This window comes from Folsomia candida, unplaced genomic scaffold (genome assembly GCF_002217175.1).
Source record: "Folsomia candida strain VU population unplaced genomic scaffold, ASM221717v1 Fcan01_Sc001, whole genome shotgun sequence".
NCBI lineage: Eukaryota > Metazoa > Arthropoda > Collembola > Entomobryomorpha > Isotomidae > Folsomia > Folsomia candida.
The window spans coordinates 23,393,120-23,408,324 of record NW_019091193.1 but is presented as its reverse complement, the minus strand read 5'-3'; the positions used below and the strand labels follow the sequence as shown (position 1 = coordinate 23,408,324).

Sequence of the window (15,205 nt, the reverse complement as noted above, 5' to 3'; positions counted from 1 at the left end):
TTAAAATTACACATTATAAATGAGACGTTTTTACGAGCCAGAGTAAGATTACAGACATTCAGGACTTTCAAAAGTACGGCATCGTCAGCTGAATGGGTTTGGCTCTCGTCATGTGAAATTCAAACAATTTGAAACGTGATAACTTCATTATCAAGCCGTATATTCATATTCATGTTCGATTGGTTGGTGTGAATCGCAGCTTTCCTCGCCCAATGTCATTAGTCCTGCTCGTGTAACGCCATAACGATACACATACGCGATTTTGGCATGAATACTAGAAATAAATTGAATTGAGCTTATTATTATTTTGAAGATTCGAACGCTCTTCTATTAACTTTTCCATTCATTCATTCACTCATAATTCCGCAATGTTGAAGCGTACGAGTGTGTCGAGAGACATGGCAAGAGGTGTGTCTCACTTGGAATGAATTTTGCGAAATTCTGCTTTTTGCTGTCCTGGCCCGGATGATGATGGTAGAGATCTTCCGGCTCATTCAGCGTATGAATAAATGCAGAACAAGTAGCGCAGAACAAAGGATAAATTGAATTCGTGAGAATCAGAATGTTAGGAAATGTGATTGGAGTTAACCTTGAGCTCAATTCGAGTGAGTCTTCGATTCCCCACACACACTATCTCCCCTGGTCTCCTTTTTGCAATAGTTATCTTGTAATTCAACCAACATAGGCGATCACCTCTCACCAACCGCAACTGCCACCACGACTCCACGTCAACTCATTCCTGAACACAAAGGAGAAAGATGAAGAAAGAGACAAAGAGAGAGAGAGAGAGAGAGAGGGCTAGTAGTGAGAGTGTGAGAGAGAGGTGTGCAGTGTGTCTGCCATCATCTTTTCCGTTCCCGAGGGATCGGCAAGACATTGATCGGGACTTTGGAACCTGAGGAATTGAGCGAGACTTTATCCACCCAGCCAAAGGTCTTATTTATTCCCTTTGAGATTTAACAAGATCTCCTCGTCGAGTTTACTGGAGGATTTTCGACAGCCACGCATGAGATCCTCCTTATCGCTCTTTAACCAGACTGGTTTCCGTCGATGCGTACTCGGAGATCATTTATCAGTGATAATTCTATAATGTGGCCACCCCGCGCTACTACTTATTCCCTTCAAACACCGAATATTTGATTTGCTTGAATACATGTCCCGATCCTGTAAATTATTTTCAAAGGAGTAAGTTTGTCTGGTATCTCGTTTGATTAATATTTAATTTAACTGGGGGCTAAAATTGGACGTCAGATAGAAAATGTGTTTCAGGTTTGCGGATGGGATGAAAGCGAGGAGGTTGGGCCGAGAATATTTGTAAGAGGTCCATATTTCAATTAGAGATTAATTTCAGTGGAACTGCGACGCAGAGGAGGAAAGGATTTCTTCTTAATAGTCTTATCTGCTCAAATCATTAATTTTTTAAAACATCTTTGGGCCGTGACTATACGTACATCACGACTCTCTCCTCAGTCAGTGGTAAAAGACTTGGAAATTGAGTTCTCATTTAGCTGGCCCGGGGACAGATAGAATCCTTTGAAGAAACTTTCAGTCTTATACTCGTGCCTGGCAATAGCAAAATGGAATTTCCAGACTTATGTGACTACGAGAGAAAGACTGTTGGAAGAACTCCTTTAGAAAATTACGACTCCATACTATGTAATTCCTCTGTAGCTTTTTTCTTATATAATTTCCAACTGAGAATTTGACAAATATGTGTCCGGCCGTCTTTCGGTCTACATTTTTATACATGTATTCATGTATGGGTCACGTTTGTACTGGAAGTACGTGAGGCACAATCAACCTGAAAGCTAAGAATTCTAATTAGGAATACTCTTCTAAACATTTTTCATGCTTGACAAATCTGCCCAATTCACGACCCATACATGAAAGGTGAACATGGGAATGCGCGACTCCTTTCAATTGCCCATGGGTAACCGTGCATGGATTGAATGAGGAGTAAAGAATGAGACAAATGACTGTTTTGAAGTAGAAATCACGAAGAAGCTCCACTTGTTGCCAGTCAAACATAAATCATTTTAATCGATTTTAATTCAGCGAACCTTGCCCCCTGCTCTTCTCCAGGGAGCAATTTCTTCCAATAATTTCATATCCTGCCCGAAGCTCTTGTATCAGATTCGTCAGGCACTCAAGTTAACAGCAATTAAGCACTTGTCATTTATTTGCTTCTCGTGCGGATTGATTCCCTCGTGCGAAGCGAGTTTGTCTCCTCGAGAGTTGGTGGAGATGCTCTCCTTGCCTCGCGCAGGTAAACATATGCAGCCTCACCTGAGATCCTTGTGTATTAAAATCTCCCTGAACTCTTCTCATGGTTTTGCAGGATCTAATTTAGTTTCGAGATTCTGTCCAATTATATTTTTATTCGCAATCCGCCATCACAATAGAAGCAGATGTTTCTCTCGCCTTGTATTTCCCTCTGTGTGAGCAGAGAGGCGTGTAGCATACTTTCCTTTGGAGAAAGCTCGATCTGCTGCGGTTCTAATCTATTTTTTGATGCCGGCAAAGTTTCCAGTTGGAGTGATTGTTTCGGATTTGGGGAACAGAGTTGTTTAATATTTCGTATTTTTCCATCTCAACTGCTCGCGTGGTTGGTGGACTCGGAATTGTGTGCTCTGTGGGATGGAGTGAAAGTGAGCATGGAAAAAAGCGGAGAATGTGGCGAACATGGTGTGCATAGTTTTGCGACGGCTGTCATTCTTTGGATTTTGCCGTGCACTGCTGCTGCTGCTGCTGCTAAAACAAATCTATTTACTCATGTCTGAAGATGACATATTTGCTTGCATAATGTATTATCGGAGAAAATTATTGTGTCAAGACGACGACTAAGTAAAATGTTTTTCGGTTGGAAAATGCCTCAGAGGAGCTGTTGTAAGTATTCAACAATGTACACACTCCTTACGAAATGATTGATTTCGTGGGTTGGGATATTTAAATTAAGGGAATTTGAGGGGGAGAGAAGGCGGCATCATGTGTGACCTAAATATTTCAAAGGAAGAGGAAACCCAGGGAGATTTATCGACTTTAATTACATCTGCGTGAATCTATTGCACAATTTGTCCCACTTTGACAAGCACATAAATTGTTATTGACGGAAGAAAGCTATTCCACTTGCTTTGTTATCTGCTATGTATGTATATAATATATGTACATAGGGCATAAAATTAGGATGTGTGTGTGTGAAATTGAGGACTTTCACTGGAAATCCCAGTATGTTTTTGGAAATGATCTTATCGTGTCAATAAAGAAGAAGACATCATACATTTAGATATATGCAAGTTAAGCGGAATCAATACTCGTATAAATTTTGTAGACATTTTATTGAGTGCAAAGTGGAGTTCTCTTTATATACTCGTGCAATTTAACAACTAACAATGTCCTCATATTTCCATTTAGTTGACACATAGGTTTCCCTTATACTCTACGAAGAGACGTAATTGTTCTCACAATGTAATTTGAGTTTCTCTACATGTTTAGATCTCAATTACAGGTTTGTAACATCACAGTAAGCTTTATTCTAAATAATATACATTTTACACGCATACCCATCATCGTCGTGGCGTCGCTGTAAAATAAATTTTCTGTTTTCCTAGTCAAGTATTGCTTCTCAACGTATTTGAACTGTTGTGAACTCTTGTGTATAAATATCTCTGTCTCTCACACGGCTCCCAGTAAGCGTTCTTGGTACGAATCATCACCTCCCACTCTGACTTTCACTCACTCTTCGCAACCACTCCAGCAGCCCGTGCAGAGGAGTCGGCTTTGGTTTGATTGTCGTGGTGAAAACAATAATTACTCGTTTTTTGCACATGTATTATGCTACTTAGGTAATTAGGGTAATATTACTGCAGTGAAGTACTGCACCCAATCCTTCTTTATCTCTAGAGACGTGACGTATATATGGATTCATGCACGGTACGAGGAGTGATTGGGGCAATTGGAGAAGTGCTGTGACCCGTCTAATTTCTAGATTTCTTAATCAAGGAAAAGTCTAATTTGGAGAAATCAGTCGACTGAGGAGTGGAATTACACACGGGTGGCTGGATGTGTGCGTTATGGCGATCGACTCGGCGGAGAAAGAAATCGCGTAGTAAAATATAACACAGGAGCTGCCTGCAGGGAAATTTAGAGATTCCAAAAAGTTGGAAAATGCCTCAAGCTCTAGCTCTCAGTCGTCGTCTTCTTTCTCCTTCTCGCTTGGCTACAAAGAATTCTTGGCTGTATTTGGCTTTGAGGAAATACTTGCATTGCCATTGGAGGTGGATGGAACGGGAGACGTTTGGGATGTGGGCGACTTTATTGGGGACGATGTCGTCGCACTCGGTTGTCGCTTTTTTGGAATTATGTTACGACTTTTCATGAAACCAGTTAATTGGTCTGGTATTTCTGCCAAAACTTCCTGTGCTAACTTTACTTTGGCCAGACGTCTTGTGATGTCACTGCATCATGTGAATGCGTAATACATACATCAATCCATAATAAATCATACATCGCTCACTTATAAATTAATAACTTAAAAATCACGACAAAATATAGCTTACAAGCTGCTCGACCATTTCCCAGCAATTTCAGGACAAATAGTTGCCATCCAAGAGTGATGATCTCGATAAGGAACGAATTGCACGATGTCTCTCTCAGCAAAAACACCGTTTGCAGACAACCTGACGATGTCTCCGTCCAAAATATCCATTTGCTGAAAGTTGGCCGACCCGACGCCCACAATGACTGGAATTGCAGATATAAATAAGCACATGACCGACCAGTCAAATTACATTAGTAGAGGGTGGAAGTTTCGAGGACATCATTCGTCCACTTACTTATTGACAACGGAAATCGCGAGGCTTCCACGATTGCCTGAAGGAAAGTTCATTACTTAAAACAGTACATAACTTTGAAACAGTATTTGGGTACGAAAAGCATGAAAATGTAAATAAATAAATGTGCGGAACTCATGACGAAGAAAGCAGGATTGAACTTAATTACCTCGGTTGTTTCTTTCATGTCGGTTATGATACCATCTAAGTAAATAGCAGTGCATAGTCGCCTTGTAATGACTCCCAACCATATTTTATTGCTTATATTAATTACTGGGTGATACCTGTTATTATGAGTAACACGTAGTATGAGCCTCCTTCCAGGTCCTGCTTGGCAAGAGCCGCCACATTTTTTATTATTGGAGCAAAATTTCTACAAACACACGCAAATAGAATTAGCACAGCACCGATCCCACTATATTTAACACTTCTCATTATGTTTAGAGACATTATAATTCACGGTGAGCGTGTAAATTAGGCTTGTACTTACGTCGGCCCTGAAATGTAATAATAACAATGCAGTTAGTTAGTGCGGAAACGCTGTCGGAATCAAATAAGACAATTAATAAAATGTACCGTATAGCTGGACTTGTCGAATACAATTTCTAAAACAAAGGAGAAAAAAGAGATATATCCTGAATTATATCGAGTTTGATTGTTGTAGCGTGTCTTGGATTCGGGATTCGCTAACTTGTTCGGAGCCTATTCTTTCTAAAAGGAAAGTTTTTGTGTGTCGCAAACTTCGAGTTACATTAACCGTTTCAAATAAGCAGCACTTGATGTGATGTGTCGTAAAGCACTCAAAACACTTTTTGTATGAGCTTTAGCCGTAAATCAAGATCGACGAATGAGAAACGGCGGAAACTATTCGCATTAAATTGCATAGATCCAATAACCCCCACTGAAAAATTAATATCCTTTCATACACTCGCCTCTTCTGATTCAAAGGAGAATGGCAAACTAAAATGTATGTGTTTGAGAAAATTTCATAATTTGGGAGACCAGGATCATCTGGGACGGGGTGGGTTATCGTGGATCAGAAAAATGTAATAAAAATCCCCGCTGACTTAATATATATCCAGGACGAGGAGACTGGCTGACCTGTAGGCGTCTAAAACCCCGTCGATTCCCTTGCAGTACGGAGAATCCTCGAGAGTGACGGCAAAATTGTTGGATACTTCCCCGGTCGGGGGAATTCTAAACTCAAAACCGTAGTTTATAGTTTATAAACCATAGTTTAGTTATATATATAATAGTCATAGTTATAATCATACCTTGCTCCGAAACCGTAGACGGGAAACATTTTCGAAGGATCATAATCCTGCATGATTTCCCCCACTGCTTGAATCGCCTGCTCGTAGGGATTGGTTTTATCTGCGACTTGTGAAATATGGTGCAGGGAACTGGTTCAAAAAACAAATTTAAGGAAATGTTTAAGCCATCTTTTATACCGTAGGTGCACCTTAAATAAATTTATCTGCCAAGTTATTGTTTTTATACTCTGAATGTCATGGAACAATTGAATTTGAAGCAAAATATTAAAATGTTGTGTTTATATTAAAGAAAAGCTGACTTATATAATTTGAAACAAAATTAAAATTCATGATAGGAAAGAGAATGCAGCTTGAAGCATCTTACGTCAGCATTTAATAATTCCAAACGAAATTTCCGTCGAATGCACAATATTTATTTGGTTGACAGACTTTTCAACGTTGGAGTTCTCCAAATTTATAAACGTTGACTCAAGTGTAATGGAAGCATGAGGGAAGATATTTTGGAATGTGTGCAAGTAATTACCTGGGATCTGCTGGATCACCATTTGAAGCGGTGTAATCAATCGCGAAGCAGCAGTGGATTTGAGTCCCACCTCCAATGTACTCAAAGAAAGTGTAAATTGGGGAGATGTCCAATGGGAGGATTTCCAACGTGGCTTTAGCTTTCTCCTGATAAAGAAAGGAATATATTGTGAGGATGAAACTCTTTAAACTCTTTTGGCAAGTGTATTCCACTTGTTTACAAAGTTGTGCTAAAAAGCAGAGGATGAAACTTGTTACTCTCTTCATAACCTTATCATTGCGCCTCTGTGCAGTGATTTTGGTTCTCACTCCCTCTGCGGAGGCGACTTTTTGATTTCTTGAGCCTGACTGCTAAAGACAGCAGTAGCACAAACTTTCTTATCGTTCTATGTATGAAGTAAAACTTATGTTTTATGGAACAAAAGTCCTGAAAGCAAAGTCATGGAGACATGGGAATGATGCACGTCCTGGCGACTTTCCCCTAGATAAATACTTTCACTTGAAGAGAGGAGACTGACAATTGACTTACGGTGCCGTTCTTGCCCACAAGTTTGATTCCCTGTCTCTCAGCCAGCGCCTTCATCTTATTGAATGTTGTGTAAACAAATCCGATGGTGGTGTGATATCCATTAAATCCCACTCGACAGAACTGGAACTGAACTCCTCGATCTTTATCACCGTTCTGCATGGGGATAGAAAGAATGCACAGTGTGTGAAACAGGGCTGTGTGGCAGGCAGGATAAAAGTAGCAATCACTTTTCCATCCCACCGCGTCCTCCTCGTTCACTTTCTCTCCCCAGTAATTTCTCTTCATTCACTCCTGAGCAGACAGCAGATGTGCAAACTCTTTGTCGGCAATTTAGAATCAAGTAGCTTTAGTCTGCTCAACTGAGGAAGGGACGACCCGATGTACAAGAGATCAGACTGAGAAAAGCTGAATGACTTACACAAAGACTGCGAATTGAGATTGTCATTGGTGACCAAATAGGATTTTCTCCTTCAGAGACTTCGCTCCTATAGACGACCGTGAAGGAGCCCGCCTCTGTCGCCTTCGACAGCGTGTAGAAAACGGATGGAGTGAGAATACAGCATCGAGAGCTTCCCATGGCGTGACCTTTCAGAGTCAATGTCACCTGCAACACAGAACGACGCCACCGTCTCGTTCATCTCGAGTTGATGGAAAAAGAAACTCCTCAGCAACTCCTCATCCTCCTCCTCAGCAACTTGTCAACCAAAGTGTCACATGTCAAAAATTTATATATGTACGTCCACCAGCAGAATACGTGTTGTTGTAGTATTTTTATTTTATAAACTGCCTCCTGGTCTCTTATGCTGTTGATTGTATTTCAGTGTCTCTTCCTGCCATCACATACCATACGCCATGGATAAGTACGTCGTGGTAGACGATAACAGGAGGGAAATCTTTGATCTTGCTTCATATCAAGTTTTCTAATACATACGAAATTTCCAATACGCTAACTTCATCTTGAGGCGGGATTGAAATGAAAATCAATCATGAAATTCTATACTGTAAACGGTCATGCTGGAAATGCTTGATGGCATGTATAGGACCCTGAAGAATAGAAAAGCCACCCGAATGCAGCAGAGAGCAAGTACATATGATCTTCTTCAGAAGCTACAACGCATACAATCCGTGTGTAGTATATACGCTCCTCGCGTCCGTTAGTTCGTCCAAACAATCTACTGTTGACTGTAAGCTATTGAGTATAATAACTCCGTGTCTGCAGGTTTATGTCAAAAGTGAACAGTAAAGAGCTTTTTTATTATCAAATAGGAGATAGAATTTTACGCATTTTCTGGAATAAAATTTTCAAAAGATGGAAAATGGAATTTTACGCTGCAAGGTAATTGTCGCAAATAATATGAGAAAGGTATAAGGTGGGACCGATAAAGGGGAAAAATTGGAAAATGAAAAGCGCTTGTGAGCCTGTGTCTTGTCTACTTTTAGCCTCCACATCTTTGTAACTGTTGGTTTTCTTTTGCAAAAAAATTCGCACGAAGAGATCAGCATCAACATCTTAGAGTTAGGTGATGGGAGACTGTTCATATTTTATTTATTAAAGTCACAATATGAGTGGAATTTTAATATCAGTGGGGACCACTTTCACCCTAATCGTTTTCGTGTCAAAATAAAATGACATTTATTCCCCACAATGCAAAGTGGAATTGCTGGAAAAAGTCTGAATTATGAAGGAGCCTTTTGTCCAACATTTTGCTCCCTTAGAATAAAAAATAAGCCCATTTTTCTTTGTCTAATTCAATTTCGAGACAAATTTTGTTGTCCGCCCACAAAGTGACTAAATTTCCTTAAGCAACCGACCATTTTATTAAGCAAAAACTTTCACCTATTTAGATCAACATCTAACATAATCATGAATGGCAGCACTCTTACGGAAGAACTGTGCGTATCTTTACATGTAATGACTCATAATTGTTTACCAAACTTTATGCAATTTTGCTAGCACGAGGCCAATACTGCAGCACAGGCAGCGCAGAGAGTGGAAAGTAAAAGTTTCTGCCCAACGAACCTTTCCAAAAGAGATAAGCATGTTAATCTCTCCTTTTATTATTAGTTGAGGGCACTTTTTCCCTCAGAATTTAATTTACCTGAAGCTAACTTCTTGCGCTTCATCATTTAGTCTTAATCAGGGGAATTTTGCATGCCACAAGTTCATATCGTTGCGGGTTTGAGTATTAGTTATTGCTTTCCCTTTAACTCCACCAGGCAAATCTGACTAGGTCTCTGAAAGAGACTTTCTGAAGGAGTGCTTCGCATGACTTTCTATCATTTCACTAAACTAGTAAACGTTGTAGGAATAACAGTATCATGAAAATAAATGTCGTTCTAGAAAGGAAAACACAGACATGTCGCTTATCCATCCAGAAAACTGACTATACAAGTATTTATGTGCATAGTGGCTCACTATTGGTGAATGGAGATTGTGATCACAAACAAAACATACTTAATTCGATAACATGTCTGATGTGCATGTAGCTTTATGTATGCAATGCAGTTGAAGATAAGCATTTGGTTGTGTAAAGAAAATAAAGAAAACGTCGGTCGGATGTTTTGGTTGGTCGCGTGAAAAAGAAATCGTGTCATGTTCTTATGTAGAGGATGAAAACGGATGAAATTGCAGGCTTCACCACGAAGGCGGCTTTGATGATATATTGTGTGGAACTGAATGAAAAACGTTCCAGTTTAGTCCTGGTCAGCAGCAGTCGTTCAAACCAGGACCACCACGGCAACAATTTTTCACCACTCTCCGTCCACACAGCTCACAAAACAAGAACAATGCATGTCACGGAGAAAGTCAAGCAAAAGTAATGTCTGGGAGATAATGGAAAGAGGAGGAGGCTTGGGTTACCTCTTCCTTGAATTGGACGAGCTCTTCAGCCACCAGGACGATTTTCCCATTGGACTGCTTCGGAGGCTGCTTAGGAACTTTGTGAGGATTATACCGAGTCTTCTTTTGTATCAGAGGCTGGCTCAGTCCGTTGTAACCTGCCGCCACGATCTGCCCAAGAGTGCCTGCACCAAATATTTCTGCTACATTGCGTCACCCTTTATCCCATACATAGCTACACACATATACTTAAATGCGACCCTAATTCCCGACAGGTCACCCCCTTCTGATTTCTGCTTAATTCAATTATTAGAATACAGTGAGCAAGCAAACCACTTACACTCCGCGTAGCCGATGAAGTCGTGCAAGTCTAAACTTGCGGACGGGTTGTCAATGTCGTACACCTAAAATCAATTAATGTTTTTATTCCTTGTAAAAAAAACTTTGAAACTTGGTACTTTGAGGCAACATAAAATGTGTTTGAATTGAAGTGGTCGGAGTAAAGGAAGAAAGTGGGATTACTTCAAATCTAAGGGCTTGTTCCTCCTCAAAGTGGTAGTCGATTTGCACCTGTAGAAAATGAGATAAAACATTAAAACCAATCAGGCCCGTCATTCACATGACCATGTTCGTTTCTCAAGTTAATAGTGAAGCGAGCTAGGGCTGGATGGATGAACTTTTATAACTTGTTCATATGCGTATGAATGTATAGCCTGTATTGGCTTCGGTTGGTGCAGTTACCATGCCATGAAGGTTGTTAAACTGATTGCCGAATTTAATTCTCTAGAAAGCACTAATGCGTAACGGATGAGTTTCACGGGTATCTCTTCCCAGCAAAGTTGTTGATGCAATACATAGCACTGGGAATTTGGGACTCGAAATGGCTTGGATGTTAAGTAACTCAATAAATATGTGTGCCATTAGGAAGCCCATATTTCTCACACCTCTCCAGCTCGAAAATGACAAAGGAGGTGAGGAAATTGGCTGTTAATTTTGGGCGAAAAAAGCAATGGTGAGCTTCGCCAGAAATAAAATTGCAATCTGATCTCCCAATTTGCAGTCCATTGTCAACGCTCAAGATTGAGTTTTACAAAATTTCCAGTATGGAGAAGTCTTTCTCGTAAGACTCTCATTGTTCCAGATCGGGGAGAGTTATGAGACTTTCTTCTTGCACCTGCTTTTCAATTTCAATTGAATCGCTTCAATCGCCCCCGTTGCCAGGAGCACACGAGAGGAAGACGTACAAAAGTTGCGGTTAGAGTTTTGAAGCGAAATGGCACAAAGATTGGTTTGCGAATGGTGTGGATGGTCGACTTGTAACCTTTCGAATCATCTTTTTTGTGAATTTCCTCCTCTTGTGAAGAAAATATTTTTTTCGTGATATTTTATCAGATCATTCAGACCCAAAATTGAGCCATATTTTCCCACATGCTTTCATGCTTCCGTGCATAACGAAATATATATACAGAGACCAAGGCTTTGGTTACAAGCAAAGGAAAACCAGCAAGATAAATTTATTTTAAAAAGAAAAATGTTTACCTTGGTGACGAAATCCGGATTCAGGCAGTCGAAAATGACCTCCGTCCGTTGAAACTCGACCCACTGGGAAGTGGTACCCCCCATTGGCTGATGATAAACTACTGCCATTGGGTCTGAGCGAGAAAAAACGTCCAAATCCAGCAGATCTCTGTGGGCAAGAGAGAAAACAGCTTTATTTTTATGAAAAGAATGAACAAAATGATAAAATTGACTTTCTTGAAGCCAGAAATGTTTTCCTGTGATTACAACGTTTTCATTCTTATCAAATTTACCACTCTGAGTGAAATTAAATTACTATTCCGTGGTCGGCAATTATGAAGTCAGAAAACAAGATTGAGGACCACTCAAACCTTATATTACGAGCAAATAAGCCCATTGTCAATTTCTCTAAAATAGTGCCCACGTAGACTTGCTAACTTTTGCATGTAATCAAGTTTTCATCCTTGAGCCACATAAAGTAATTTGGTTGAGAAAAGTCTTCATGAGAACTTTGGTTGACGAATTTCCCAAGGAATGATGGACTATTGTACATATATCACAAAGTTTTGAAAGTAACGACGAGGTAGAATGTGTTGTACGTACACATCATCAAATCCATGAAATTAGTCTCCGCAGTGGGTGTGATGAAAGTGGAAATAAGTGGATGCACGCAACCAGCCGCCCAAGCTGCCTATACGCATTATGTTCTAAAGCAGTGTTCGAAATGGCAGTCCAAACATGTGGCGGATGATACGACCCTCTTATTTTTGGGGATTGATGATGCTGGTGAATGAGAGTTTAAGCTAGTAAAACTTTTGGGCTCAGGAAATGAGATGAGATGAGATGACGGAGCAATGTCGAACGCCTAGGCTGGTGATGAAACATGGGATCCCGTCTCTCAAAAGATGTTGTTGTTCATTTGCCGTGTACCCCACTTTCGGCTGATGATAAAATCTGTGAACATGGTGGCCAAGCAATAAATATCCGCAAGTGTCAGAAGTAAGCTTGTACTCATTTACATTCCATTACCAAGCCGAATTTTGTAAGCAACTATTTTTTCCTGTTTTACGATCACCTTACTCCGATTACCTGTTGTTGCCTGCTAAAGATAAGGCACGATTCCTTGTACCACTATATAAATACTAACCATCTTTCAGTGAGGTGTGTGAATATGTACATCTTGCCCGTTGAAATGATTTTCTTCATGTACGGAAGTATGTATAAGTATTTACAGTTAGGTCCTAATTCTTAAAAATACTGTGTCGAACTCCAGGTGTACTAAATAAGCTTGTATATAAATGTGTACTTGTGGAGTCTGCTACGAATTGTGCACTCTGGCAGCCGTGCCTTGTTGCTCGTCTTGACCTTATTCCAGACTTTACTGCATCACTCCTTGTCACCTTGTGATGGTGCAGCCTGACACTGGAAGGGACACACTTGGGACAAACATGGTTGGGTTTTAGGACTGAGTCAAAGACTACATACTTGGGACCGTTTTATTGCAGGAGCTGCACCAGCCTGCTCACGTTACTTATTGTTGTTTAGAGATTCATTTCATTGCGATTTTAAATCTTTCTCTCACCTGCAGGAAATTGAAACCTCGACGGTTGCCGTCGGATCGAGGGCTGTTCCAGGAGAGAATTGGTTATCCATACTCATGTTGGACGACGTTTCCTTCCGGAAGCTGTGTACGTGAGGCCTCTTTCTGCTTGCTGTTCAATTTGTTTTCAGTTTTCACTGAAACATGTCATTGTTCTCCTCTACTTGTGTCGTGTTGGTTGGTTGGTTGTAGCGTAGTAAGTAGCTGACCTTGCTTTCCACCCACCCAACCAACCAGTATACATACACACCGCGTATAAATGTAACTAAAAACCCATACAGAGCACACGGCTTCTCACTGATTGTGGTTGGCAGTTTCAATATTTTACGGGAGGAAGAGAGATTAACTGTCAGTGTCAAGTTGTCGGGTAAGAGAGTTTTATCAGTGGCAAAAATAACACAAAAGAGAAATGACTTTAGCAAAAGATCAGATCACAAGGATAAGTGGGCACGCTGTCTCAATTGCATTTCAAATGATTCAACTCCAACGAGGCATGTCACAAAGCCAGGTAAATTGAAATTGTCCCAAGGGAGGGTAGGTCGAGGGAGTGAATGCATATAAATTAATGGAAGGTCCCATTCGAAACTCTGTAGTTTATTTGCCAAAGTCAAAAGACATAATAATTTATCCCGTCGGAAAATTATTCATGTAAATTGTTAATGTGACATTTCAATGTAAGTAAGTTTTCAATTTTGGCGAGGGGAGTCCCAAACGGAGACAGGAGAAGGGTTTATAAAGATGGAGATGAAGATTTCCGATATGGCTGATTGCGTTCGTCTACACCACCAACGGCACCAACCACGAGAACCATCGGTAACAAATCACCATCACGGAATTCTCCCTGATCTCTTCTTGACCAGACTGACCGATGTTCAATCAGACTAAATCACATCACTCACTTTCTCTTAAGTATTCGCCAAAGTTGTTCTGGATGTGGTTTGGATGACCAAACCGCACTAATCTGCTTTCCATTCAATTATTCCGTTTTGTGTATTGCTGTATTGGAAAGTTCCTTGTGGGGCTGGATGAAATGAAATGGAATTCGCTGGAGAACAGTTGTGCTCTCACAGGACTGGCAATTCTAATAACGAATCAAAGGTTGTGGAAAACTTATTGGATTGTCTGGTTGGTACGAGAACGAAGTATTTGTGTTCCTGCTCTCTACCCGTCCTTTTAAACACTGTTCCATGGAGTAGCAAAGCAATAAGGAGTCTTGGCTTTGGTGTCTCACAAAGCCTCCTGTTGAACATCCGCACAAAACCACAAGTTTGCATGTATGATTGGCAAGCTAGTTGTGATTCCCAATAAGAGTCTGATGAAAATGAGCCTTGTTTTCTCTAGGACCCGAGTTTTTAGTCTTGGTCTTTGGTGGCAGGGAGAAGAACGACGACAGCACGGCTTTGTAATGGCCAACTTACTGGACCCAGCACCGACAGGTTGCAGCCAGGAGAGAAAGTCGGAACCCACGACAGAACTGTTCCCCGCTCCACTCGCCTTCCTCCCAAGTTGAGCTCAGAGGAGAGAAAGAAGAAAGAAAGGCAGGGGTACAATAATCAGGCGGCTGGCTGCTGCTGCTGCTGGGGAAACGGGGTAGCAGACTTGCTTAGCGTCGTCGGAAAGGCTGGGAGACGAGAATATTCGCTACTTCGTCTCTACATTTCTCGTAGCATGGGGAAGGTGGTAAGCAGAGCGATGGGAAAACTTTCTCTCTTCCGCCGTAACCAGGAATTGGCATCTATCAGTCCTCTCGCAAAGGACCTTGCTTGTCGTGGAGCGCATGAACCATGATGAATGTGGCGAGCGACGAAGGCTCCCATCCCATTCACCGGGTTGTTGGTCACGTTGGATGAGCCTGGTTTTCCTCCCTTTGAAGGAACTCACGGAGGAGGAGGAGGAGGAGGAGGAAACGAGAAGAAGTTGGCCAAGTTACTTGGTTGGAGGGACCAACTTTGTCCCATGTCGAGATGAATGAATGAATGAATGAATGGTCGAGAGAGACCAAGTTCTCTCCAGTTGTACGTACATAAAACTATAATATTGCATTAAGAAAGTCTACATTATTTATGCTTGTACACACTTTCGTTCGTTAGTATG

The 15,205-nt window shown here is 40.9% G+C and overlaps 1 protein-coding gene across 1 annotated transcript; it reads right to left on the bottom strand.

Annotated features, from left to right (window-relative positions):
* Positions 1–3,316: 3,316 nt before the first annotated feature.
* Positions 3,317–14,686, bottom strand: LOC110844687 (copine-9). Its single transcript, XM_022090959.2, has 17 exons — positions 13,094–14,686; positions 11,533–11,680; positions 10,516–10,563; positions 10,334–10,397; positions 10,015–10,178; positions 7,573–7,758; positions 7,155–7,307; positions 6,627–6,772; positions 6,104–6,232; positions 5,931–6,026; positions 5,406–5,434; positions 5,320–5,326; positions 5,114–5,202; positions 4,999–5,033; positions 4,833–4,869; positions 4,557–4,740; positions 3,317–4,454 (listed from the first exon to the last, which is right to left on the bottom strand). Exons 1-17 carry the CDS (start codon positions 13,168–13,170, stop codon positions 4,217–4,219), a joined length of 1,830 nt encoding a protein of 609 aa, XP_021946651.2. The 5' UTR covers positions 13,171–14,686; the 3' UTR covers positions 3,317–4,216.
* Between the last annotated feature and the right edge of the window lie 519 nt (positions 14,687–15,205).